The sequence below is a fragment of the Poecilia reticulata genome, chromosome 16 (assembly GCF_904066995.2).
Source record: "Poecilia reticulata chromosome 16, P_reticulata-male-v2, whole genome shotgun sequence".
NCBI lineage: Eukaryota > Metazoa > Chordata > Actinopteri > Cyprinodontiformes > Poeciliidae > Poecilia > Poecilia reticulata.
The window spans coordinates 17,060,917-17,088,860 of NC_088845.1; the positions used below are offsets into that span (position 1 = coordinate 17,060,917).

The following is a 27,944-nucleotide window of genomic DNA, read 5'->3' on the forward strand; positions in this document are numbered from 1 at the left end:
TTGATAAATCTACTGCTGCACTTCCTTGCTTATGCAGAATCGTATATTTGCCAGTAAGCTGTGAGTCAGATTTCTGTCAGCTGACAACATGTGAAAACAAAATTAAACTCAAAGTTTAATTTTCGTGGAGCTTTTACTGGTGTTTTCATCAGAAGGTACGTGATTTTTGGTCAACACAATCTTTATATGCGGTGCTGCTCTTGTACTCAAGTACTCATTCTCATAGTTGGAATGAGTTCACCGGATTTATTGATAATGGTTCTTTTTTTTTCTTATTTTTTAGGTGCTTTTTATGGCTATTATTTAGGCCGCTGCCAGTTTAACTCTCCTGACAGCAATGATGTTGTGTTAGTGGAACAACTGTACTTCAATAAGATTTTACTTGGCCAATATAACAGCACTTTGGGAAAAGTGGTGGCGTTCGTTGAGAAAGCCGAAGCTTATGCAGATATGCTCAACAAGATGTCAAGATTCCAGGCACATCAAATATGGAAAATAAACCGCTGCAAAACAGGTGCACAACTGGCAAATGAAAATCTACCAGCTGCAGGTAATTTTCACAAGATGGTAAAAAAAAATTTGTACAGGTATTTGGCAAAATATGTTATATATCTAGCGTTAACATATTAACACGTGTTTTAAACATAAAAGCATATAAAGGTGCAGTAGTGTGACTCTTCAAATGTTATGACTATGATAAATATTTGTCATCCAATGACAAATTTAGTCTTTGTTTTATCTAGTGGAGCCCTACGTTTGGTTGAGGTTAGTGAAGGCAGAGAACAGTCAACATCAGCAGAAGCTCGTCTGCAGCACTTACGACTTCTATCCAAAGAAAATCAGAGTGACATGGCTGAGAGACGGAAAGGAGGTCACATCGGGTGTGACATCCACTGACGAGCTGCCCAATGGGCACTGGCTTTATCAGATCCACAGCTACCTGGAGTTCACACCTAAACCTGGAGAGAAGATCACCTGCATGGTGGAGCATGAAAGCCTCAAGGAACCAAAACTTTATGACTGGGGTGAGAACATCTGAAAATAACATACTTTTTTTTGTTTGCACTCAGTTTTAACTCTTTAAATCTTTTGTACATTTGCAGTTGTACTCACATTCACATAAAATGCATTCAGGAAACAGACTCACTTCCACTTATATTAACCATTATTGCAGTACACACATAACATTTAACTAAAGGGACAATTTACTGTGCTTAACTGGGAAATTACTGGAATATTTCTCCAACTGCCTGAAGTTCAGACATGATTTGACCTGGAATTAAACAAAAAACAACAAGCAAAGCATAAATATATAAATTTTTTGTAAAATGTCACAGTCCCAAGAATCTGCATCTGTTTTTACCCAAGCCCAGGTTTTCATATGTCCTAAATCCACCCTGATACAATCAGGCATCTCGAAAAGCAGGTAAATGTGTGAGAGTAAACTCTATTAATACTGAAACCACATACCTCATTATCTGACCGTCTTTTTATAACATTACAACAAAATGTGAACACTTGCTTCAGTGCAAGATTTGCAATTTGGTTTTTGAACATTTTAGCTATCTAAAAAAAGATTGTGTGAGTTTACATTGACTCTAAGCATAAAGCATAATTTGTCATATCATTCAAACTTTTATTGACTTGGCTTTCTTTAATGTGTCAGCGCCTGGGTGTAAATATGGTATAAATATGGATGTGAACTTTCATTAGTATGAATTGGAAGCATTTAAATTTAACATTGTTTTTAAAATAAATGTTTTTTCAGAGCCTGAACCGGGTTCAGGAAAAAACATGCTGGTTGTTGGTTCAGCTGGGCTGCTGTTGGGTTCATTGTTTTCAGTCATGGGGTTCATCTTCTTCAAGAAGAAATCAATTGGTGAGAGAGTCGTTCAAAGTAATTGAAATGCCATCAAAATCAATAAAATATTTTATTTTTATAGTTTTTAAAAGTGGTACGTCAGCTTCATTGGTTTTCTTGCTTCTTTTGACAGCAGACCGGGTGAGAGTGCCAACAACTGAGGTATGCTCTTAAATTCAGTTAACATATTAATCATTTCCAGAAACATTTATCTAACGCCATAATGTTTTTTATAGATTCTGCAGGAGATTCCCGGAAACAACCCTTAAGTTTAAGTTTAGCTGTCTCAGGATCAGTGGCAAAAGGTGCTGAGTTTGATTGCAGCTTCTTCCTCCACAAAACACTCGACAAGGAACCAACCTTGACCAGTGTTACTCCAAATACAGACCTTAAAGCACATTGTGTTAACATTGGTTAAAAAAAATACTTCAGCTTAATGCTTTGTTTGGCATTTTTACAGGACACACTGATTTTAAAGTTGTGCAAAACATCCAAAAAGGTAGTGAAATATCCCTTTTTTCTTTTGATTGATTATACAACAATCCAAATTATTGATGGGTAACATTTTAAAATTAATCTGTGATGTCACAAAGCATATTTAAAGGATGTCATTTTATTAAAAATCAATGTGAAATTCACTGCATTAATTAGATTTTTATCTTTTAGAGAATAGAAAAAGTGCAAAATTTGGGAAAACCAATCAGTTTTATTTTTGCCATACTTATCAAGTCAAGATCAAATTATAGACTTTTCCACGGCTGTGTAAAAACCTTGCTCAAAGCTCCTGCTTGAATGTATTTGAAATGTATTACCCATATCATTATTATTTTTTGTATTATTTTTGCAAGCATAAAAGTGTGTAAGCATACTGCTTAAAATCTATATGAATGTGTGTATTTTTATATGAATGTTAGAATAAGATGACTTGTACAACTCATTTTCATGTGTATTCCTGATAATTATAAAATAAATTTGATAATGAGCACATCTAATAATAAACCTTTGAATTTAAAGTCAAAGCTGGAGAGATTGGTGCTCTGTGGTGAAACATACATCATACTAAACTTTACCTGTCAGTTAGAAAAAGAAAAATCATTAATATTTGCTAAATAATTCATATTAAAACTAAATCAAATGTCACATCTATTGTTTGGCTTCTGAATAATAACTTCAGCTCTCCCTAGAGGAGTCTCCGAGACATTACATAAACAAAGTCCATCCCAAAAATTAAGTACAGAAATTGGCAAAAGCCTCAGATATTAGATTAGAAAAACAGCATTTTCAGGGTGCCATACAAAATTCCACGGATACATGCGATGTTTTTTTATAAGCTTTTCTGAATGACTGACAAATTAAACCCTAATATCTGATCAGTAACGAGAAGGAAACATTCGCCTGTAAGACTCTACGCAGGGTTTAATAGCCCTCCGCTCTGCCTACGCCAACGCCGCCTTTATTCTCCAAAAATAATGAGCCGCTTTGGATTTTATTTCATTTTTCTCTTCTTGTTAATGAAAAGCCCGAGTGTGATTTTATTCCTGTGTTTCGCCATTTATGTTTACATCCATTACAGAACCCGCTAGGGAAGGGAAAAGCGGCGCGGCTGAATCTGATCAATGCAGGCAAAGTGATGATGAGGATGTAGGTCGTATCGTTCAGCATCCGTCTCTTTTATTTACAAACACGTCACGGATCTCTCGTCCTTGTCTCTACGGCTGGAGGCCCAAGTGATGGATTGTGCTGTTCCCGTCCCGGAGGTCGACACCAAAAACCAGGTCAGACGGGGGTGGTACCTCACCGGGCAGCGATAAGACCCGCAGGATGCTTGATAAGAGATATCTATAAAGCAGAGACACAGAGCCGTACGCTACAGTCCAGGCAGAGGGTAGGACCCAAACCAAGTGGTAAGACTCAACTCCTTATTTCATCCAAAGGATATTATTTGTTTTACCCTACAGATGAAATACTCTGAGCCAGAAGCAGTATCTTTAAATTAATTATGTTTTTTAATTTATCACGAGTTGATACCATATGAAGGAAGACGCAGTAGAGTGAAAGGTGAAATATTTTATTCTGATTCGGTATAGGGATCTGATAGAGATTAAATGCATGACATACATTTATAAATCTCCTAAAAGCAGGAATATTTCCATGCCTAAATTAATGTAGTGTAGTACATCTTGGATGATTATACAGAGAGAGACATCATTTATATTTTGCCCAGATTTGATCTATTGTTGTAGACAAACTTGTTGGTCTCACTGATAAATATGTGCAAAAAGCCTGAAAATAAATTTTCAATCACAAAAGCTTAATTTTGCTGTATTTTAGAAAATGTAACTTTTTATCCCATGAACCCAGAGGCGGTCCAAGCCTCTCTGACGTCCCCCCACCCTGCAACGAAGTTGTTGACTGGGGGGACTAAGAGTTGGGGCATTTGAGGACCGGGTGGGAGAAGAGGGAGGTGTGCGCTTATGCCGCCCCCATAAGATACCACTCTGAAAGGTTGCCCACGTCGCCCATATCGAAAGCCACCACTACTGGCACCTGTACCATGACCTTTTAAAAATAAATGTAACCAAAGATTTGTAGCTTAAACGTTACTTTTAAGTTCATCTGGTTTCTTGCAACTTCATATTAGTAATTCAGGAGTTCCTTTTTCCTGGGAAAAAAATCTGAATATAATGTGACACAGTGAACTATTCATTTCAATCATTTTCCATTACGTTGAATCGGGACCCTGCGGAGGATTGTTGTGCCGTACTTCCTAAAAACCAATCAGAATCCTGGAAATCCTCTCAGATGTGGCGTCCTAAAATCAGCAGCAAACAGGGTGCACTTACTCAACACAAGAATTTATTACTGATACATGCAAACAACACAAAACTAATTCAGAGGGGAACTGATCAGTGCAACCCCAAACGACACCCCACCACTACTGCATTAACCCAACGCCGCCCTGGATAAATGACGCCACTGTGAGGCCCTTTATTCATGTTTTTCTACCACATGTTAAACATACCAAGTGCTGTTTTATTAATAATAATAAGAGGACTGCCAACCATTGCCACAGCATTGATTTATTATTTTTTTGAAGACTGATTTTATTTCCCATGCTAAAAAAATGTGCTTATATTAGCGGCGGTATTTTCCTTTGCAATAAAGAGAAAGTCCTATTTATTTCAAGGCTTGTTAGATTATCTTTGTTGTCTATGTCAGTGTTTATTTGTAAGTTTTATCACCAGTTGCTGACCTACATGTTAATTTTAACTCATGGTCAACTATCTTGGCCTTAACCTGCTTCTTTTTAACACGCGTTTGATTTTCTGTTTCCTCCTCAGCTCTTATTTGACAGATTTATCTTCATCCTAATGGGTCTCATCCTGTCTGCCTGGCTGACCGACCCAGCAGCTGACCGCGTCCCCTCCTCTTCATCATCCTTCCCTCCGCTGGCCGTCCCAACCTCGTCTAGAGTCACCCTCATCCTGAGCTCCTCTGTAGCGTCTCCAGGAGACAGACGCTCAGACTGGAGCTCGCAGCACCGCTCTCCTCACTTCCAACTCTCTCAGTGCAAGCAGGAAGTGACACGCGCACCTGCCGAGCTCAGCAGCGATGGGGTCAGGGCCGAGGTGGGGGTGGAGAGTGGGCTCCATGTGTGGGAGGTAACTTGGAACCCTGAGCACAGAGGAAGTCATGCAGTCATAGGAATTTCGAGGCAGGACTGCCCTCTGCAAGACTCGGGTTATAAAGTTCTGGTGGGTGGAGATTCTCTGTCATGGGGATGGGAACTACAAACCAATCAGCTCTGGCATGGTGGAGAAACTCTGGCGTGTTTTCCGTGTGAAAGGCGGGGGTCTCTTAGATTGAAATCCTCAAACTCACTGCACAGCAAAGAGACCGATGCACCTCTCCTTATTCCTGAACGCGTCCAGCTGGTCCTGGATGCTGATGCGGGGACTCTGGGGTTTGCTGTCGATGGCAGCTTCCTGGGTGTTGCATTCAGGGACCTTCCTCCTGGAGTGGAATTGTTCCCAGCAGTAAGCAGTGTGAGAGGAGGAGCACGGATTGCATTGCGCTATCTGAACGGAACCACGCGTAAGTGTCCAACACATGAATTGTCTTGATGAAAGTTTAATACTGACATATTTGTTTCTACTATATTTGCAGGTAATCCTCCCGCCCTGAAGGCTCTGTGTGGACTATCAATTCTGCAGAATTTAGGGCAACAAAGGCAGAACCAAGTGGACAAACTGCCTTTACCACCTTTACTCCAACACTACCTGCTTTCCTCTTTCTAATTCCCTTGCACCTTTACATGCAAATGTTTTTGCATTGTTTTTTAAATTGATTTGTTTGTATTGTTTATGTTATTTATTGGTAGTTTTATAATTGACAAACTCACTTTGGATAATAAAAATCTTCACACAAGCCTGATAAGGACTCCTTCAGCTACAAACACATGTAAATAGTCTGAATGTTTGTTTTAATAAACCAGACTTGCAGAACATTTTCCAGGTATCAGATCTTTCTTTTTTCCTTTTATTTCTGAAACATTAATGCACTGTCAGTAGTGCTGCCTGTTCAAGCTGATAGGTGGAAATGTAACACTAAGCTTAAAAATGGTCATGCTGAAAACGATATTCTTAAATTGTTGAAATTGATTTTAATAGTTAGAAAACTGAGACAAATGCGATCTCAAGTTGTGATCCAGAAAATGCAACTTTTACGAGTTGTAAGAAACATCCAACGATGAGTGCAAGTTTATTTTTACAGCATATTTTTTTGCTCACGCTATTGAAATGATTAAAACTGAAAAGTTCTGGTTTTCTTAATGTATTATTCTTTCCTAAATGTCATTGAATTCACAGTTTTAAATTAAGTTAAGCCCAAAATTATCCACAACTGGTAGAATTAAATTTCATATTGTTTTCTTTCCACCAACAAGTGCATTTCTGATGTGAAATAAGACGAGTATGTCTCAAAAGGCAATAAAACAATGTAAAGGGAGTATCGGTTTTGAAAAAAACAAAACAAACAATGTTTACATTTTAATTAAAACAATTACATGTCGAAAATTATTTACGATTTCCATAATCAATGAAAAATTTTCATTGGCATTACAAGTAATTAGTACTTCCTGTTACTTCTTATTACTGCTGGCCACCACATCCTCTTCCCACAGGTTCAAATTCCAGTTCAAGTTTGAACTTTGACTGGGCCATTCCAAAATGTTAATACAACCTCAAGTTCAAAATCTTATTTGGAACTTATCTACCAATTTCTGCCATACACATGCATGTGTATTGATGCTGACATGTAATTTCTATGTCACTGTTTGTTTTAGGTAATACTTACTGGAGAAATTATTATTCCACCAGTATTTGATGAACTGTGTCAGAACCGCTATTGTTATACTAAATGATTTGCAGATTTCACTTATCGGACATAGTCTGGATATTTTTTATGTGTTAAAATATTGTGCAAAGAGAATAAAAGCTTCGAAATGGGAGAACAGAGAGTGAAATTCACCTTCTATGTCTTTATCTGTCCTTTTTAGACCATTTTAGACCGCGCATTGATGCAAAAACGTTCACCTAAACAGCATGGGTTGACTAAAACCGTAATTAATATAAATAACAGTCTCAAAATACTTTAAGTTCATATGAATCTTTTGTAAATTTATTAAAAAACAGAAACACCAACTGCTGTCAGAGGCATTAAATATTTTTTAGACGGGGATGGGGAGGGCGTTGTTGCCACAGCAACAAAATGAGCAAAAAGGCTCGCGAGAGAAAAGGCGCACTGAATATTCGGATTTTGACCACAAATAAAAACTTTCTTCGAAATAACATAACTGGTTTAAGAGGCGTGTGGAAAAGTTTAAAGTTATTTTCATTCAGGAGATAAGACTGAAGTAGGTATGTAAATAAACACGGTTTGACTTTGTGAAGATAGAAACAACATTTGTGACCTAGCTCAGACGAGCTAGCTTACTTGCTAATTAAAGTCGTCAACGTCTGCCTCTCGTTCATAGATAGTGGTTGGGTAAAGGGTATTTGTATACTCTTTGTATTGAAAATACTCTTTGTATTTTCAAAGAGTGGAGTCATATAATAGAATAATAATTTCAGTCAGATTAAATGTTTTACAAATCTCAAACGTCACAGTAATTCAGTTCAGGTTTGGCAATTTTAGGTACTTTACGGTTCAGAACTACAGCTGATCAAATCTAGTCCAGACTTTTTACTGAACCTGAACTAAATAAAGGGCCTCACAGTGGCATCATTTATCCAGAGCGGCGTTCGGTTAATGCAGTAGTGGTGGGGTGTCGTTTGGGGTTGCACCTGCACAAATAAGACCTGCACTCATAATGTAGGGATATAATTAATATTTTTAACGTATTCCTATGACCTACTATTGAAACATATTATACAATTTTTAAAAATTATGTAAATAATGAAAAATAATTCAGTAGCTAAGGCATCAATCAATTAGATAATTACAACACAAAGAGGGGGGCAGTTATCAAAAATATGTTTGGATACACAGCTTAAGTTGAGTATTTATAGAGTTTATTCATCTTTATTATTTTAGTGTAACGTTTCATGCTGTTGTCTTGTCATAGGTATTCTGTGACTTGTTGCTACAGGGGTCAGAAAGTGATTGTCTTTTCTTTTTAACTCAAAACTTGGACGTCCTGAACACGCCGCAAACCTCCTAGCTGAACATCAGAAACATCCCAGTAATTTGCTTTTCATCTTAACCTCTCTTCCTTAGATTTTACTTAAATGACCAACACAAAGTAATCCACAAATGTGGTAGTTGTACTCTAAATGCTTAAAAGGAGCATTTAGAGTCATACTATATCAGCTTAATTCAGCTCTTTCTTAACAGACTAATGGCAGCCGCCCTTGAGGATCCAAGAGGAGCCTTAGGTTTCAGGGACCCTGGCAGCAATATTGATGAAGAGGAGGAAGATGACACAGCAGCAGTAAGATGAACCTATTTACTAAGAGAGGCATTGATTCTTAAAGCATCAGAATAAACTCAGTGATATTTAAATTTTTATTTCTAGGTTTTATTGAGTGTTTTAGTGCAGCGGGGACAGTTGGGCCTTTGTTTCTACGACAGTGGAGACTCGTCTTTACATTATATGGTGGATTCTCCTGATAACTATGAGCTCCACCTGTTATCCAGAGGTAAAGAACAGATCTTTCTTACAAAAAATACTTTTACAAATTAGGTTACAGTTTCATCTTTTAAGCAGCGTCTTACATTTCATCTCCTATTAAACTCCAACACATCTCTCTTTCCTGTTGTTAAGTCATTCAGGAGGTCAGGCCCCATGTAATCCTAACCAGTGCAAAGCAGGAACGCTGCTTGACCCAATATTTGAAGCAACTTGGTGAGCTCTGAAAAAACAGCACTAATATCAGATAACAAGTGAAAAACAAAAATGTTAAGTATTTTTGTTTGAATGCAATGTTGGATGAGTTGTTTCTGTGTCAAGGGAACTTACTGAGATTAGAGATGTTTGACACTGTATCTGGCAAATGTGATAAGAGGAAGACTGATTGTGGAAGCGGTTGTGGCCTGTTTTTCCAGCTTCCCTAATCTGGGATGCTGGGCTTTCCTAAGCTGCAGGCCTAGGAAAGCCTGCAGCTTTCCTAGGCCTGCAGGCCTAGGTGAAACTAGTCAGTAAATCAGGATTGTTCTAAACTCATGCTTTGGATTTCAGGTTCTGACCCACACTATAAACCCGAGGTGGTTACTTATCCATATGTTGACTTTGGTAAAAAAAAACCAACAACATACACAATCACAAACTCCATACCTCCTCTTAAATTTTCATTCTAAAGATTTGTAAGAAAAAAAGCATAATATTTTCCAAAAAATAAACATAAAATTGCTCATCATGTTTTTAAATGTTGCAGGTCTGGAGGTCGGTAAGCAGAGGCTTCTTTCCGCTCATCTGCCTTTCCTCCCAGCTTGCATTTCAGAGAGGGACAAAATGTCTTATCTTTCCTCCTGTATCACCTTTGACTCACCCTTGATGGTGAGCCAGATCTCTATATGTTACCCTGTCCTTATAGCCAAGTTATGAATCAGTCATGTTCTAGCATTTGAAAGGGTCTGTTCTCCTGTTGGAAAGCTTAGGGCAGTGGGAGCTCTCCTGAAATGTCTGGACAGGAGGAGAGTGGGAGTAGAACTGGAAGACAGCGCTGTTGGAGTCCCAATCCTGCAGTTTCATGCCTACACACTGTGAGACACACAAACATGCAGTTAGACACTCTCAGGCACCTTAAGGTGTCTGTTTATTTTCCATTATGAGGCCCTGTAAAAGGTTTCTTGGAACTTCAAGTCAGCTGCCCCTTCGACAACATGTTTCTGCGTTTTATCTCAATTTACTTCCATTTTCTTCCTGTAACAAGACATTATGTACCAGTTTGCTTAACCCATGTACGTATATCAGTTAATCTCTCCTGGTGTTTTAGAATTTTGATAAACTATAGAAATACATTAAATAAAATATTTGGAAATCTCATTCATAATTCAATGTAAATTTAAATTACTTCAGAAGATTTTATATTACACTATGTTTTCATTCATTGTGGTTCTAAACCCTTTTGTGTTGCTTGTCTGTCATTCCAAGAAATTTCTGAGTGATTATAACATTTGATTAAGAAAAAAAATCTCTGATACTTTTTATTAAAGTCATATATTTTCAAGACTAAATGGTTAATTAAAATAAAAGAAGGTCAACATTTTTGTCTGGTTTTTCTCTCATTATAGTAAAGAAGTGGTTTACATTGACCGGGACACCTACAGGCAAGTATTCAAAATGTACCTTTGAAATCATTCAAAGCTTTAGAAACAATCTTTTATTCATTCCTTTAGTGTTCTGTAGTCTCCATGTTTATCTGACAGAAACACACGTAATTGAAGTTAGTGAACAATTAGTTTCTGACATGGTAATGACAAATTATTCATCATTTAAATCAGGTTATTTAAACAGAGAGATGCAGCATGGACTGGTAAACATGCAGAACTTTACATTAAAAACAGCTATTTTTAAAGTAAGTCAATTTAATTGTTTCTAAGTGTATTTGATTGCAATACTTTCTGCTTTATCGTTTTTTTCTATTCACTACAAGCTCAATTAAATAAAGTAAAATAAATGCTTTCTACTTTAATGAGTAGAACGGTAAATCAGTTTAATTATGCTTAGCTTTGTATATGACGGTGTGTTTTTTTCTGTACTAGTGTACTTCAGATCTTTAAGTCGGATCTGCACCCATCAGTCTACAAACTGCAGTCAGGTGAAAAGGAAGGACTAAGTCTCTATGGTAAGCGTCTCAGATGGTAGAACTTTTCTGATGTCATTTCCTCTTATTTAAAACAGTTTTTATAAATAAATTTTTGTTTGTGTGCACTACAGGAATATTGAACCGATGTAAGAGCAAATTTGGATCCAAATTGCTACGGTGAGAAATGATATGTTCAGTGACAAAATAAAACAAATTCAGGTATCATGATTATCTTCAAAATTACGAACAAGTAAATATTTTTGTTTGGTATATTTCAGAGTGAAGAAATACTATTTTTTTCGCTTTTGTCTGACAGTCAGTGGTTTCTTCGACCTACACGAGACCTTGCAGTGCTATACAGAAGACAGGAAGTGATCCGTTTCTTTACTTCGCCTCGAAACTCGGACGTCCTGAACACCCTGCAGGCCTCGTTACGGAACATCAGAAACATACCAGTAACTAACTTTGGATCTGTCCACTTTAAATGCCTCTCGGTATTGATACAGTATTCATACCAACTGAACTTTTACAAACATTTGTGGTTGTTACGTGAAAAGTTGTGAAAATGGTTGAAGAGTTGTGTATAATTTTGTAAAGCATTGTATATAATAAGATATCCTTAAAAGAAAAGGAAGTTTTCATGGATGCCTGTACATGTTAGGGTGTTCTGCGTCGCATGACTCTCTCCAGCACCAAAGTCACTGACTGGCAGTCTCTCTACAAGGTTGGAACCACTCTATTCTGTAGCTTTATGTGTCTTTATTGTTTGACGTGGCATTTAAAACACATTGATATGTTTCTGTCTGGATGTCAGACGGTATTCAGTGCAGTGTGCATCAGGGACTCAATGCGGCACCTCCCTCAATCTATTCAGCTGTTTCGGGAGATCAGTGAGAAACTCTCTGAGGATCTTCACTATGTCGCCGCTCTCATAAACAGAGTTGTGAGTTTTTCCTCTTAAATTGCGTCCATTCTCCATTGTTACTCATAAAATGTTATACTTTCATTGAGATCTTATAAATTTTGTTATTGCAAGCTGGACAGAATTGATGTTAATGAGTGTAGTGATATTTTTGTAGGTGGATTTTGATGCCAGCTTAGAAGAGAACCGCTTCACTGTCAAACCCAACGTTGATCCTGCCATTGATGAGAGTACGTGCACAGATTCACCCATTCAGCTCTCATGAGATGGATCTTTATGTGCTTCTGTCTTGGCTCTACTTTTTTCAGAGAAAAGGAGGATGATGGGGCTGTCTGACTTCCTGACTGACGTTGCCAGAAGAGAGCTTGAACATCTGGACTCTCGAATTTCCTCCTGCTGTGTCATTTACCTCCCCCTGGTCAGATACTTCCACATATTTAGATTTTTTTGTCACCTCAGGCAGCTATAACCTCATCATATTGTTCTAATTATGAAAACTGATAATACAACAAGGTAAAATTCTCCTTCCAGATTGGATTTCTGCTCTCTGTGCCTCGACTACCCAGCATGGTGGAAAAAGAGGATTTTGAAATGGAGGGTCTTGAGTTCATGGTGTGTCTGTGTGGTCTCAACGGGGTGACAAAATGTCCGGTTAGGTTTCTACATTAACTCACTTGTCAACATTGTATTTTACGCGTCGCATGCTTCGATGAGCCAGTTCCTCTCAGACGACCGGCTGCACTACCGTAGTCAAAGAACCAGAGAGCTGGACAGCCTCCTGGGAGACCTGCACTGTGACATTAGAGGTCTTTTAATTTCCCTCACCAGACAGTTTTCTGGTTTCTGTTCAGCTAAGAGTAAATATCTTGTTTCTCAGACATGGAGACTGCAGTGATGACACAGTTGCAGAGTGCCGTCCTGGAAAAGAGCAATTCTCTGTATCAGGTTGGTGGGCGTCATTCAGAACAGCAGGTTGCAGTGTTTTCAAAATGACTCCCACTGTGATACAACTGTTGTTGGCATGAGTGTAAAGCTTTTAGTGCGTGTGGGTGGACTTTGTTGATTAATGCTTTCATCTAATTAAATTGTTCACTTTATAACAAAAACAGACCTGGAGACCTTTTAGAAGTTGTAATATGTGTTTCTTAACGGATCATTGCAAATGTTATTTTTAAGGGGAGGCTTAAGTTCAGCTGATGCATTATTGTTAATGGATAGTCTGTGTGTCAACTATTAGGCAAATTTGAGATTAATGTAATAGAAGCAATACGTTTATTATAGGGATTCTAGAAACATTCCTGTAAATAATGGAACACTCTTTAGGGGAATTTGGGAAATAAAAACACTTACTCAGACTGATAAATATTTACAAATGTTTTGTATGTGCGAGCTGCTTTATTTCTGCCTTGGATTTAAATCACAGATTGCAGTAACTGCGTGCAAACAAGTGAAAGCAGCTGCAAGCAATTTGCGCCTGCTGTGTATCAGCTCACAGTTGTTCTCAGGTCAGCGATAAAAACACAGTAGGTGTAGAAATGATCGCTGAAAGCTCCAGATGTTGACCTGATGAGGCTCTTCTCATCTGACTCTATCGGGGAAGAATCTGGTTCGAATTGCCTTGGATGCTTTTAATGCAGCACTGCAGATCTTTAAAGTCAGGGGAAGAATTTATCCCCTCAACTTCTTCATTCAATAGTTAAAAGGATAGATTGCATTTATCAGATTGTAAGATTATTCCACAATATCTGCTGATCACATTTTGCTTCCTCGACAAGAAGTACATCCTTTTATTTGTACATATATATTATTCCAGGCCTCATCTGAGTTTATTTAAGCTTCATGTTTGATAATCTGCATGCATCTGCATGAGGTTCTGTATTGTGAATTTTACAATAACAAAAAACAGGATTTTAAAAACAACTTTAAACACTTATTTTAGTTACTGTGACATCTATGCCCCGTTTTTTTGTAAAGCTGCCAGTGCAGAAGGTCACATTTTTCTTTTTCTCTCCACCTGCGTCTAACCTCCCACCAGCTTGTAGTAGCTAGTTTTTCTTTACACTCAGCTGCAAACAGCTCTAGTATTTCAGACAAAGGCATTTTGCTCTGGGATAGACATGAAAATAGGCAGACTTTTCCTCAACTACATGCATAGAGACGATACAGTCAAGAGGACATCTTTCTTTGCATTTCTTGAGAATTAGAGGAACATACAAACTCCACTTTTTACAGAATTAGTGTCCACAAATAGCTTTGTGAATTTGTCCTTCAGTGTTGTCAAACATGTTATGTGCCACTATTACAGCTTAATCTGCTTCTTCTTTCTCAGTCCATAATATTGTTGTGTGCAGTGGTTGAAAAAAGTATAGCTGCTTTTTTTTTTGTCTCTGCTAAACCTAAAATACTGTAGTAAATGTCTAGGTTCTGGATCTCCTGGCTGAGCTGGACTGCCTAATGGCGATGAGCAGTGCCTCCCAGGAGTACAGCTACTCCTCACCCAAGCTTGCCAGACATAGAACAATAGCAATAACTCAGGGAAGGTACCGACTCACTCTTATGGTGACTAATTTGCAGGACGGTCCCAGATATTCTTCCTGTGCTTCGTATTGATTTTCCAGACACCCGCTGCTGGAGCTGTGTTCTCCGGTGTTTGTGGCCAACTCCTTCCAGAGCTCTGAATCAGAGGGCAGAATCAAGGTCATCACTGGTCCAAACTCATCTGGCAAGAGCATCTTCCTGAAACAGGTAGAAGCATCTTGTCCTGGCCAAAAACAAGCATGAAGATGTCAGTAAGGTGCAATTAAAACTGTGATTAATTATTTTATATTGGTCTGCTCCTTTCTTAATTCTTTGTTTTTATAAGTGGCTGAGTAAATGACTTAGTATGCTCTCCAATATATTAAAACTGGGAAATTTTAGGAAAAATTTCGTCTTGTTTTTCATTTAACTTACCAATTTAGATATTTTATATACTGCATTACTAAATGAAACTTCTACATGCGAGACTGTTTTACTTGTAGTCCTAAAGTTAGGATCATTTCAGATAATCTACCAGCAATATCTGCTGATGTAAGATTTTTAACTTGGTTTAGTTATTGATAAAATACATAAATTAATGTAAATATAAACCAAAGCACTTTTCATTTGCATGGTAAGATGTAGTCACCGGCCTACTTTTTGATTGAATAGTGTCGGGAAAAAGTGTTTGACTCACTTTGTATTTTGTTTTCTTGTCACACCTGAAGTTATCAAATAAATTAAATACAAAAAACAGTTTTCAAATGATTTCATTTATTAAGGAGGAGGATCCAAGCCAATATGAATAAAATAATTGCCCTCTAACCTAATTAGCAGCAACAAGTATTTTGTTTTCATTTTACACTCTAGTTTTCAGAGTCTGAGATTTTTCATGAAAAACCTGATGTGACATTTTCAGCACGCTTGTCTACATGTGACCTTGCAGTCACTGCTTCCTGCCGTTTCATATTTCCAGGTGGGTCTGATTGTGTTCATGGCTCTGATTGGCTCAGACGTGCCGGCTAAAGAGGCAGAGGTAGGTCTGGTGGACGGGATCTTCACTCGCATGCAGAGCAGAGAGTCTGTGTCTGTGGGCCTCAGCACCTTTATGATAGATCTCAACCAGGTATGTCACAGACACACCGTTAACCACCAGCATGTGGTTCCATATGTGGACTTGTACAATTTAAACTGGTGCATTTGCTCCCAGTCTTCACCTGTTACATGTTTTTAATAAAGCCAGGTTGTTCTTTCTACAGCTAGAGCAAAGTTCTTTGTTCTTTGCGTTTACAAAGAACAAAGAGAAACAGCGGTTTTCCTTTAATGTGTTGCTCTTTTTCTCCAGATGGCCCTGGCTCTTAACAGCAGTACTGGCAGCTCATTGGTGCTCATCGATGAGTTTGGAAAGGGCACCAACACAGTAAGAAGAAAATTGTTGCAGCGCTCAGTGCAAGAAATCCAATGACTTCAACATAAAGCAGAACCAGACTCGATGAGAACAGCAGCAAATGCTTCAGTCTACACAAATAAATATCTCTGTGATTGGTGCTTAAATCCATGCAATTTCCTCTGACAAAAACCCATTAACAAAATAATACCATTGTAGAAGAAATAAAGCATTGACTGTTTAATAATTTATGTTAGAGCAGCAGGACAAATAATGTATTTCCTATTATTGATTGTTGTGCTGACCATATTGGTTGTAATTTTTCTCGCTCTCTCTTCATCATCATAATATCTGCACCACTTTCTCTGAGCTTAAGCATTTTGTTGACTGAAGTTTATTTCAATTTAGCGCATCTAGGCCAATCCAACTGGTCAAATGCAGAGTTTACATGCAAAGAGTTCATTTATGCCCCTTGAAATATATAAGAAAAACCTTTCACAGAATATTTTAAGCTGAAGCCAACTTCAGTAATATTATTATTATGCATAAATATGATAATAAAACTCAATAAGGCAAATGTTATGTTTTCAGACATCCAGAATGTTGTGGAAATGCAAAAATAACAGAATTTTGAGTCTGATCAGTGTATATCAGTACATTAGTGTATAGTTAAACTATCACTCACACCTCTGGTAGATTACACTTAAAGATGTTGATTAAGGATGTTGCATGTTTTTTCTGTTGCATATGTCACATCACAGGGACATATATGAACAAATGTCTCCTGATAAATAAGAACCTGTGTTATCAGCTTGTTGTTTTCCCAGAACAATTCAATGTCTGTAAATCCAGCCTGAAGGGGGCATCAGTGAAGGAACGGCATTTCAGATGAATTTACTTGATAGACATAAAGCTTTGCTGCTGCTACTGCTTTATTTCTATTAGAAGATGCATGCTGGTATATGTTGACATGATCAGAGAATCAAATAGGAAAGCATGAAAGTAAATGTTTCCATTGTTAAATCTGTAACAGAAAACACTGTATCAGGAGGGATTGTCTGTTTTTAGTATTTAGTTACCAGTACATTGTTTTTCCAACAGACTGTTGTTTAAACTAAAAGAAAGGAAAGATATGTTGTCTCTCCAGGCTTATTGGCAGGAATGTCTTGTTAATTGATTTTCTGACAGCAGGTCAATAAACATGCTGTTTGCAGTTTATGTGAAGTGCTTTGATTGAATTACAACAGAGCTGTTTTTCCAATAGCTGCACAGTAGCATTAATGTTCTCCTTCAGGTTGATGGACTGTCTCTACTCGCTGCATCTGTCTCTTTTTGGCTGAAAAAGCCTCCGGTGGATGTTCCTCACGTCCTGTTGGCTACAAACTTCCACAGTCTGATGCAGTTAGGCCTGCTACCAACCACTGGCATGCTGTCTTTTCTGGTAGGGTGAAAAAACAACCAACAAAGCATAAACAAATGCTTCTACTGCAGCATTTCATTGTAATATTGTCATTTTAAGATGTAAAAAAAACATCTGACCGAATAGTTGAATAGTAAAACTTCAAACTAGTTTCTGCTTTTGTGCTTTAGACTTTAGAAACAGCCGTAGACAGAGATGAGTTGGTGTTTTTGTACCAGCTGAAGGAAGGGATTTGCCAATCCAGTTACGCTGCCAACATTGCTGCACTGGCAGGCCTGCCAACATGCCTTGTACACAGAGCCATGGAGGTCAGGAAATGCAAACACACACACTCCCTCCCTCACACAAAGGCAGGCTCACAGACGGACTGTGTTTTCTGTCTAAGGCATCTGAACATTACCGAACAGGAAAACCCATCAAACGCATTGACAAAGCATCATCAGACGAGCAGGCCAAGAGGTTTGTTGAACTTTATTTAATGTAAAATGAACTGAGAAACTTTATCTGAGACACACACAAAAAAAGTGCATGTGGTCAACAGATGCCAATCTGTGGTGCAGAAGTTTTTGAGTCTTGACCTGGAGGACAAAGATGTGGATCTGCAGAGCTTCATGAAAGATGAGCTTCTGCCCTCTGCTGGAGAGCTCCTGAACCGCAGCTAGGCTCTAGAAGTGCTGCAAACACCTTTCTGCGTTTCTCTGCTCCGTGTTCAGTGAGAAAATGTTTGGTGTTTGCTTTTCTTGGGAAAAACAGAGAATCACCTCCAAACACGGTGGATGTTTACAGAGTTTTATGTTAATAACAATATTGATGTAAAAAAAAAAACAGTTCAAGCACATTGTTTATTTTGTGAAGGAATTACTGTATAAATGGTACATGGTTTGTGTTACATATATCTAGTGTTTACTTATTGATTACTCAGTAAAAACATTTTGCAAATCTGGCTGTGTCTTTGCTTGAAGTAGCATAAATTGTGTTTTTTCAACAACAAAACTGAATAATTTTTAATTTTTTTTATCCAACCAAGACTTTAGTGATGTGAGTGATGGTTATACTGGCCAAAGTGATATGAAAAACTGTGTATATGGGTAATGTTTGTGCAGAGTTGCAGAAAGGGGTGTCACAGCAGGATTTGGTCATAACAAAGATTGTATTATTTAAAAAAAGCGCCACCGTCGTCTTCACGTTACACTCCTCGGCCTTCGCACAGCCCAGCGTCTTTATTTCCAGAGAATCAGCTAGGAGATGAGGTAAAGTGCAGTCAGAGTAATCCATATATGATTCAAACTTTATGAATCTAACTTTTACATGTTTCTTTGTGCCTTCAGATGGATAGACGCACACCTGCCTTCCCTCGGCCCGTGTAGCAGAGCTCCCCGCGGCTGCAGTTGGTTTCTGTCGTGTAGCAGACGTCCCAGAAGCCCAGATCGCAGCGGAAACACTCCAGGTATGATTCCTCTGGTTCCAGTCCCTCTAGCTCCAGCAGCTGCTCCTCTTCCTCTCCTGAGCACAATGAGTCGCAATGATGATCCTGCATTAGGTTTATGTGTTTTTCAATTGCATTTGATTTTAAAGGCAAGAAAATATGTATTTTTTTCAGCTGAAAAATGTGAATGTGACTTCATACTGAGGATTCTGACACAGTTGAACCCTCTGTTCAGGGTAGAAAAATGACTTTCCAGACTTTTTTAATCATGAAATTTTTGTTGTTGTTGTTGAATTGTACTTAAATGATTGTTTGTGTCTATAATTTGTCAGTACTTTGACTCACTAACAGGATGTACTCTCAAACATTTAAAAACTATCTCTCTCCACTTTTTGAACTATAGAAAACTTCAAATTCAGTTTGAAACTGAAGCTGGTTAAAATGCCAAACACTAAAAGCAGGGCTATTTTAGGCATTTTTACAAACAAAGTAAAAGTACGAAACTTCACAAAATGTGCTTTAAAGAACCTGCATTTATGTCAGGATCTTATTGTGCATACTAGGCTGGTTTAACAGAGCCAGTTTATATTAGTCCAGATGCTAGAAAAAAGCAGTTAAACCACCCTATACTACACTCCTAAAATACAAACTCGTTTCAGCTTTGTTGTCTCATGATTAGTGGAACTTACTCGATGACTAGTTAAACATTTCAAGATGGGTATTTTGTACTGAAAGGCCCTGGACCCTAGAAAAACGGCAGAAAAAAAATTCCCCTAGGAAATCTGAGAAGGGAAAAGTTTTGAATTTTAGGATGGAAACATATGTAGGAATCCTAAATGAAGGTTTCAGTAGAAAGGCATCAAGCGTGGTTGTCACCTTACTGAAGTGGTTCTGGATGTGTTGCAGGGTTGTAAGAGGACATAAAACCAAACTAGTCCATATTGCAACACATTCTGTTTAGCACCTAAACATCTCAGAAATGTTTTGTTTATTCTGCAGCAGTCTGGAACGGGGGAACGTGTTTCTTTAAGTGGATACCTTGCCTTAGTTGGTCAAGTTTTTTTTCTAGCAAGAAGGTAATGGAGTAAGCAGATGGCATAAACAGAAAGTTTGTCTGTAAAATAAAATAAGCAAGTCCTACCTCAGTTATTCCTCCTCAGGTTACTTCATTGAAAGTGTTTTATTTAATAAAACCACTTAATTGTCTTTGTTTACTACCTCTATTAATGTAGTTAGTGGACAGCACATTAGTACACAGGTAGTTTTAGATTTAGTTAATCTCTTCTTGAGGGCCTTCAGATGTGTGAGCTGTTGTATTTCAAAGACTCGCAATCCTTATCTGCTCTGATCTCGTTAGTGTTAGCTCAGTTAACCCAACAGACTAAACACGAATGAAGATGTGTTCAGTCGGAGGGAAGGGCACATTTTGTTTTTTTCATGTGCACGGTCTAATTTTGTTTTTGTTGCATTTTTATTTATCTGATCCTGCAAAACAGCAGAGCAACAGTAAATCCAATAAATTGTTTAGATTAACTGTTTTGCAAATCTGTTTTCAGATATTTTTAATATTCTGTCTACAATTTTTATATGAAAGAGATTTTGCTAAATTATGCACAAATGAACCACAAACACTTTTGTAAATCAATTTCTGATTTTTTTTTCATTAGAAATGATTTGAAGAAAAGCTTTAATGATGAGCTTTTCTCATTTATTTAATATTGAAAAGCAACATTTCCAAACTGAAGATGATCATAAGGAGATTTGGCACCCTAGATAATGAAGGTAATGAGTTTTGATTCTGGAGCAATTATTGCAGACATGAAAATAAAAATTACTTATCTTGTGGATGTTTTGCTTTTTCTGACATTTTATTGATCATAATATTAATTTTCAATTTAATCATAAGCAAACACAAATGCAAGTTAGTCTGCAGACTTAACGTAAGTTGTTAATTGAACATTTTTTTCAATTAACAATGAAAGATGTTTTTAACTTCGACATCCAGTTGTTGGACTGTTATGTAATCCCTACAGTCGTTTGTAAAAGCTTCCCACAGAACAGGCTGTTGGATTTAACACTTCTTAGACAACTAGGTCCTGCCTTGCTGCTGAAAACGCCCCCATGCAACAATGCCGAGGCCCCTCTGAGGGCAGCAGAAACACCTCCAGACTTTGGGAAGAAGCCGGCTTACCTTGAGCAGGTGTGAGCATCATGATGGCAAAAACACAGAATAGTAGTCCTTTCATTCTGAGCAGGTATCTCCCTTTGACAGCACCATGAATACGTGCCACGTAACTGGAAGCTGGGCAGAAATTGGATTAGCTGAGCAATGCACCTGTAGAACCAATCATAGCCGCTGAAGGGTTGTGGGTCATTGAAATTTTGACAGCAGCTGCAGAGATAAAGAAATCAAATTCACGTAGACAGTTGTATAGAATGTTTCTTTTAATATAATGAAACGCTATTTGGTTTATTGGCAGTTTTAAACACTGATTAAATGTCAATGTTACACCTTTAAAACACTGACATATTGTTTCAGTCAGAAAGTAAATGCCTTCTCGGTGACACACAGTTCTCTTCATTAGCGCCGTTAACTTTCCATGACTTCTTAGTTGATTTTGCTGGTCTGGGATCTGAGGTGAAGTCTATTTAAGTAATAAACAGAATTTTTTCCAGCTGGCTAAGTCTAGGTAAGAAATGTTGATTGAAGCTTCGCTCTTATAGGGAACAGAGAAGTAGCTTGGATACTGAGTCAGCGCAGGGCTAAGCAGCTTACTGCTTCCTGTCCGTCTGCTCAGATATGTATCAATGCTCTCACACGAGCACAATACTCTCTGAGAGTAAAGGATTTGATTCAGTTGTACTGTCAATGCAGCATAAAACCTGCACTGCTGACTTATGTAACGCTGCTGCACAGACACAAACACAGATCTATGTTTGAGAAGATTTCTCCATTTGTGTAGCGGCAGTCATTTCTGCATGCATTTAGATATGCGCTGACATTATTCCCTCTGGTCGGTTTACTGTCACACTCAGTTTTATAAATAAATTATCAGTGACTGCAGCCTCATAGCGCAGCCTCGTTCTCACTGAATTCAAATGCATTAGATCATCTCACACTGAGCAGGACTCCCCTTAAGTGTGAGAGGGAAGAAGAGTGGGCAGATTTCTTTTTGTGGGAGATGTTGACGGCTCAAATCAAGAGCCATTTTTCACCCGCTGCAACTGAAATATACATCCTGCATCCTAAAACAGCACTGAGTTCCTGCCAAGACAGCTGCGGCTGAAATGGATGGGCAAAGATTTACTGTAAACTCCAGTCTCACTCGTCATCTAGATGGCGGGATCTCAGCATGAGCCCAACCTGCAAGGAAATACTTAGAGGTCCTTAACTACCTATAAAAATGTTCAAACTGATCTCCTGCGTAATTAGAGACTAGAGAAAAAAAGCTGGTGATAATTAAAATAAAATCCAGCCCACTTTCCTCCTCGTCTGTGCTAATGGGCTGATTTTGGCTTAAAGGGATAGGGTCAGGATTTGTAAACTGGGATTCTGTCAAAATAAGTAGTTAATACCCTACCTGCAATAGATAGCTCTCTGTGTCCTTGTTTTGCATAAATCCTGATTAGTAGGTTCTGGATGCTGAAGCTAAAAGTGACCAAGACCTAAGTAAACGTTCACCAAAAAAAAATTCAGATTTCTAAAGCCTCATACCTGTTGATTTGTTTTTTTTTTCCATTCTTTGTTCAAACTTTGAGACACTTCTGACAGGCATTACTGAGGTTCATGTTTGTTAAATTTTTATTTTTTTAAGTTAGTTGGGATTAGTTAGTTGTTAAATTGACAATTAGTTAATTTCTATAAGCGTTAAACACCCAATTCAGGTATGAAACCAAAAACAACACTTTCACATTTGCATAGGGAATTTGGGAAGTTTTTCATACAGTGGGGGAAATATTTAATTCAGCGTCGGTTTACTTACAAAGGGTGGAGAAGTCTGCAATTATCATGGGAGGTACAACTCAACTGTGAGAGACAGAATGTAAAAGAAATCCAGAAAATCACATCGTATGATTTTAAACTAATTAATTAGCAGCATTTTATCACATTAAATAAGTATTTGACTCCCTTCCTACCAGGAAGAATGAACTTGTTAGTTTGTCTTTAACAAGTAGTTTTGTCCAACTTGTATCTATTGCACCTGTTTGAGCTTAGTACCTGTATAAAAAGACACCTATCCACATACTCAGACTCTAACCTCTCCACACCACAGGTAAGACCAAAAAGCTTATCCAAGGAACCAAAACTATAGATTATTGATCGTCAAATCCACTCCTTAAGGGCCGGTGTCCTGCTACTGTTTGATGTGTCTCTGCTTCAACATGCCTGAGTCAAATAATCCGGTCATTAGCTGGATATTGAACTTACTGAGATAAGGATGGATGGATGGATGGATGGATGGGATGGCATCGCAAGATTTTGGGACAACAACTTCAGTAACAGCATTGAAGATGGGTCATAGCCGGGTCTTCTACGATGACAGTGACCCAAAACACACCACCAAGGGAACTAAGGAATGGTTCTTAGGAGCATTTCAGTTTCCTGGAGTGGCCCCAAAACCTGGAGATCTGTATGAAGGAGTGGTGAAAATAACTACTGCAGCCAGCATGTGTAACCTGGTCAACAACTACAGGAACAAAGGTTTCTGAAAACCATATTAAGTTACATCAAATACTTATTTCATGCAGTAAAATGCTAATTATTATTATTAAATTGCAAACCTATCCATTCTTTGTAAGTAATTTCAAAAGTCAGCTGTGTATTAAATACTTATATCCCCCACTATATTCTACAAATGAATTTTGCCTACAAATGTAGCACAATTGAAAGGGAGATGAACAGGCTTTCCAAAAACGTAAGATTTGTTACCTAGAAGCATTGTCACAACAAAGAAATTATGGTAACACTTTATTTGAAGGGGGGTGAATAAGACTGACATGACACTGTCATAAACATGACATAACATCTGTCATGAACATGAATAAGCCTTCATGGATATTTATGACTGTAGTCATAAAGCGTCATTCGGTAAATTATGACACTTTTAATACATAGTTGACATTATTCAAAATGTCTTTGTCATGACAACTTGACATTAACCAAGAAATCATTACTGATATAAATTTGTTATAAAAGTGTTACTGATTGCACTTTAAAAATTAGGTAACTTTATGTTATTAAAGGTAAAGTTTAATCAGTAATGATTCGTGTTCATGACAGATGTTATGTCATGTTTATGAAAGTGTCATGACAGTCTTATTCACCCCCCTTCAAATAAAGTGTTACCGAAATTATTAACCAAACACAGATTCTCTTATTGTGTGCTGGGTGTACATTCATTTTCTTTCAGATAGTTACTCTGAGTTGTATTTTAAGTTTGTTTCACAGGGGAGATTACTGGTAGTGCACCACCTCTAAGCTTTATTTCAGCTGTAAATATTCAGCGTCTTCTGTAAGAAAATAAAATTAAATAACAGTCCAATGCAATTTTAACATTTTAAAAGGTTGTTACTATAATTACATGAGCATCTATGATGTTTGAGTTTGGGTTTTTTCCATGTTGGCATTGAGCATTTGACAAATAGAAAGTACTCAGATTATTTACACCTGAGAAGGAGCTTGGAGGCGGAGTACCACCAATAATCTTCCATATGAAACATAAGTTGAAAATTAGCATCTCAAAGATTGCTTTGAGATGCTAAAAATCTGATAGGAAAGTAATCTTTTATAAAAAATCAATCAAATATCGTTTTTGTCTACCGCCATGATGTTTTTGAGGTTGGGTTTTTTTAAGATGACAGAAGTTCACGTTGGTCTTGATCTCCCACTTAGACTATTTGGTATCTTCACTGTCAAAGATCAGATAATTCAAAGAATTAAATATTTGACAAGAGATATTAACTCCTTGCAACAGAATCTTATTCTGAAATATCCCTTTAATTGTACTTGCAAATGTTTTCTTGTGCTTTATTTACTTTTTGTGCTCTTTCTCAGTTGTGCACAAGCCAAGAATTGAGATGGAGTAATGAAAATTTGAATAAAGCGTAGGAAACGAGGTGATGAAGAGATGGGAGATGAGAGGTCGCGATGGTGGGAGAGTGAGGCATCACTTACTCAAACCGACAGGAGTGATTTTTCTCAGTTACGTCAAGAATAACTCATCACAGCCTCACCAGAATTTGTGTTTTTAAATGCTGCTACTCGTTTCTGTTCATCCACTCTCAGATTCTCTCAGATCTTTTGACGCCGCACTGAAGGAAGAGGAGAAATGTGAACAGCTGAATGTGGGAATCCAAAGAAACTGTTGAAATTTACAGTAAGAAATCCGGATCTTGCAATCGAGCACCAGCTGGTATTAATAGCATGGCTGTAGGTGTCGAGTGAGAGGAGTGTGGCTTTTGTGCTGCTCTTGTTTACACCGAAACACAACTTTCCCCGAGATAAAGAGAAGATTATACTGCACGTGAGATAAGATAAAGACTCATTCAGGACCTAATCTGGCTCATCCTCTTTAGCGAACCTCTTAAGAAAGGAAAAGCCCACTACTAGGGGAAAGGATGAGTGTGAGAGGAAGCATTTATCACCCAGGTTGGCACCCAAATAACTTTTACAGCAGGTCCATGTTTGGTCACTCCAGAAGTGAAGTTTTATGGGCAGCCGGGCGGAGCTCTGAGACAACAAGATGACGAGTTGACATCAAACAGCGCAGCTTAAAATTTTTCAAATGTGGATGAGTCAGTGAGCAATGTAGGACAAAAACACCCTTCAGAGACAGTGACTCAGTGTACCACTCAGAGGCACTATAACATACAAACAACTCTTAAGCTCTTCTTCACTGAGCAGTGCATAGTCCGGTGGTTGTGCGTGGTGAAGTTTCAGTCCTGGGGCAGCTCTAAAGACTCTGTCCGGTCGATTTCACTCGAGTTGCTTGAATCTGAGTGAACCGGGTCAGAAGAAGCGGACAGGCAGGGTGAGGATTGGTGAGGATTGGGCTCCTGGTGGTGCAGAACTTGGGTGAAGAGTATCAACTTCCCCTTCTTCTCCTCTTCCTCTTTGTCCTCCTCCTCTTCCTCTTCCTTTTGGTCTCCCTCCTCATTAGAATCACTGCTGGCGAGAGGCAGGATGTGGACCGGGCTGGTCCACTGTGACTGCTCCTCATCCGAGTGCTCCCACTGCTCCTGAGTATCCTCCCAGCAGCTGCTCTCCTTCAGGTCCTCCAGGTCGTTCAGAGGGTCTCGAACAAGACTCTCTCGGTCCCGGTTCTCGTACAGCAGTGTGGCGGCGCAGATGAAGATGAAGAGGCCCACTCCCATGACCACCGGCCCGGCCAGCTTCATCCGCTCAACGTGGGTGCTCCCACGTCCGCCCACGGCCGGCCTCGGTGCGGCGGAGACGTAGCCCGCCACAGCCACGCTCATCCCCACCAGCACCACCATTGCGCCCAGCATGAGCCACACGCCCGGCGGGGAGCCCAGGCGCAGCTTGGTCTGGAGGGCTTCTCCTTTCCTCAGGTGTTTGTGGCAGGCCGGGAGGCAGACCGGTGAGGAGTGGGAGGAGGCAGGGCTGCAGGGCGGACTGGCAGCCGTCATCCTCAGACTAAACACAGAATGGAATGAAATCTTCATGAAACATTGTACCACATAATTTGGATGCAATTCTCCATATAAAAACACTGCCTCACTTAAAGAAAGTCTAAATAATGACTTATATTGCACTTATCCCTAGATTAAAAAGTCAACAAGGTCAAATGGACCACTTAGCAACATTAACTCAAAACAGAATTTTAGCAGTTTATAGGCGTCAACAAAATACTTTATCATATTAATATGACAAACGGAAATAGAAAAATAAAACATTTTTGTTCATTTTCTTGTATAAATGAGAACATGAAACATGTTTTTAAGGTAGTTGAGAAACTACAATACCAAACATTAGATAACATTTTAACTAAAGTATGAATCTACTCTTAACACTAGCATCAATCCGATACTGATACCTCCTCGGTATCGATATTTTGGATCGATCCACCCACCTTCAGCATCTGAATGAGCGCCTGGCGGCTGGAGGGAGACAGTTTACTCTGCATTGCACACAACAGGAAATAGCTGTTTTAATAAGACATGTGGCCGAGTTAATGAGATGCCAACCTCTCTGCAGTTCCTCCCTGTGGAGCAACACAGCCTCCTCAGCCCGAACCCGGACTTCTCTGTTATTGGACCACTCCATCAGCGCTTGTGATTTCACTTCACGATCTCACTGCGGTCTTAAGAAGCGGCTCCGTGGAAGTCCTCTGAACTGAACTCATAATTTAATTTGCCCCCGAGGGAGACTGGACTCAGAGGGCGGACTGAGACCGGTCGTATTTCAAGTTAGGAGAAGTGTTTTTACGCATAAATCTTGCGTTCATCTGCGCTGTTGCTCAATAAAATAAGCCTTTTCATGTGTTGAGGCGGTGTGCATGCAGTCAGTGGGTACTTGCCTTGTTTTGGATGTAAATCTCTAGCAGAAACCGGCTCCTCGGCATTATCAGAATACATAATCCCGAGTTTCGTTATTCCTCCCACTCCTCCACTTTTGATCCGCGGCTAATCCACTCTTTCTCCCATTTCCTCCTGAGATCGGGACGTTTTTGTTTTAGGTGTTTTTTTTTTTTAAACCCTCCTCTCTGCACAGTGTGAGTCAGTGCAATGCGCAACAGCGGAGCCTGAAATGTAGCTTTTATAGTAAATAAGAGAAAAAAAGTGGTGCAGCGCTGCTCTGCCTCTCTGTCTACGCGCTGTCCGCCTGTGCGTCTCTGCAGCCTGCTTGCTCCTCTGTGTATGTGGAGAGGAGGGGTCGTGGGAATCTGAGGCTGGTCCAGGCCAGTCCCACGGTGAGCCCACCGTGGGACTATTTATCCTCACCCATCAGCAGTCAGTCGTGTTTTCTGTTGCAGAAAGTGCAGCCCTCCTTTTCCGTCCAGCAAAAAATAAAAATAAAAAATGACGCCACTTGACTACAATTTATCATTCATGTACATCTTTGCTGGCTGAAAATACAAGC

The 27,944-nt window shown here is 38.8% G+C and overlaps 4 protein-coding genes across 13 annotated transcripts; 3 read left to right on the top strand and 1 right to left on the bottom strand.

The window, feature by feature from the left end:
* Positions 1-112: 112 nt before the first annotated feature.
* Positions 113-3,006, top strand: LOC103478680 (H-2 class II histocompatibility antigen, E-S beta chain-like; the record flags this gene model as incomplete). Its single annotated transcript, XM_081616906.1, has 6 exons — positions 113-155; positions 284-550; positions 744-1,025; positions 1,769-1,879; positions 1,995-2,023; positions 2,107-3,006. Coding segments are annotated over 6 exons (756 nt in total), but the record flags the coding sequence as incomplete, so codon positions are not given.
* A 293-nt stretch (positions 3,007-3,299) lies between these two features.
* Positions 3,300-6,368, top strand: LOC103478677 (SPRY domain-containing SOCS box protein 2). Its single transcript, XM_008432677.3, has 3 exons — positions 3,300-3,765; positions 5,203-5,956; positions 6,029-6,368. The coding sequence occupies exons 2-3, from the start codon at positions 5,233-5,235 to the stop codon at positions 6,157-6,159; spliced, it is 855 nt and encodes a 284-aa protein (XP_008430899.1). The 5' UTR covers positions 3,300-3,765; positions 5,203-5,232; the 3' UTR covers positions 6,160-6,368.
* An 84-nt stretch (positions 6,369-6,452) lies between these two features.
* On the top strand, positions 6,453-18,358 carry msh5 (mutS homolog 5). 8 transcript variants are annotated; one of them, XM_017309529.2, is made up of 27 exons: positions 6,453-7,779; positions 8,487-8,603; positions 8,756-8,852; positions 8,937-9,060; positions 9,186-9,266; positions 9,600-9,653; positions 9,796-9,917; positions 10,014-10,123; positions 10,655-10,690; positions 11,126-11,208; positions 11,301-11,346; positions 11,486-11,663; positions 11,831-11,893; positions 11,984-12,112; positions 12,249-12,321; positions 12,400-12,509; positions 12,623-12,703; positions 12,810-12,897; positions 12,969-13,036; positions 14,513-14,631; positions 14,710-14,836; positions 15,585-15,734; positions 15,954-16,028; positions 17,290-17,436; positions 17,586-17,723; positions 17,801-17,874; positions 17,957-18,358. In XM_017309529.2, exons 3-27 carry the CDS (start codon positions 8,760-8,762, stop codon positions 18,075-18,077), a joined length of 2,490 nt encoding a protein of 829 aa, XP_017165018.1. In that variant the 5' UTR covers positions 6,453-7,779; positions 8,487-8,603; positions 8,756-8,759; the 3' UTR covers positions 18,078-18,358. The 8 variants fall into 8 exon arrangements, with proteins under 8 accessions (XP_017165018.1, XP_008430898.1, XP_081473025.1 ...); XM_008432676.3 differs by having other exon boundaries at positions 11,486-11,624; XM_081616899.1 differs by having other exon boundaries at positions 8,583-8,603.
* On the bottom strand, positions 17,868-27,903 carry LOC103478674 (uncharacterized). 3 transcript variants are annotated; one of them, XM_017309220.2, is made up of 5 exons: positions 27,050-27,903; positions 26,935-26,962; positions 21,033-26,498; positions 18,760-18,918; positions 17,868-18,653 (listed from the first exon to the last, which is right to left on the bottom strand). In XM_017309220.2, exon 3 carries the CDS (start codon positions 26,489-26,491, stop codon positions 25,778-25,780), a length of 714 nt encoding a protein of 237 aa, XP_017164709.1. In that variant the 5' UTR covers positions 26,492-26,498; positions 26,935-26,962; positions 27,050-27,903; the 3' UTR covers positions 17,868-18,653; positions 18,760-18,918; positions 21,033-25,777. The 3 variants fall into 3 exon arrangements, with proteins under 3 accessions (XP_017164709.1, XP_008430896.1, XP_008430895.1); XM_008432674.3 differs by lacking the exon at positions 26,935-26,962 and having other exon boundaries at positions 27,050-27,902; XM_008432673.3 differs by lacking the exon at positions 26,935-26,962 and having other exon boundaries at positions 27,382-27,881.
* Positions 27,904-27,944: the final 41 nt, after the last annotated feature.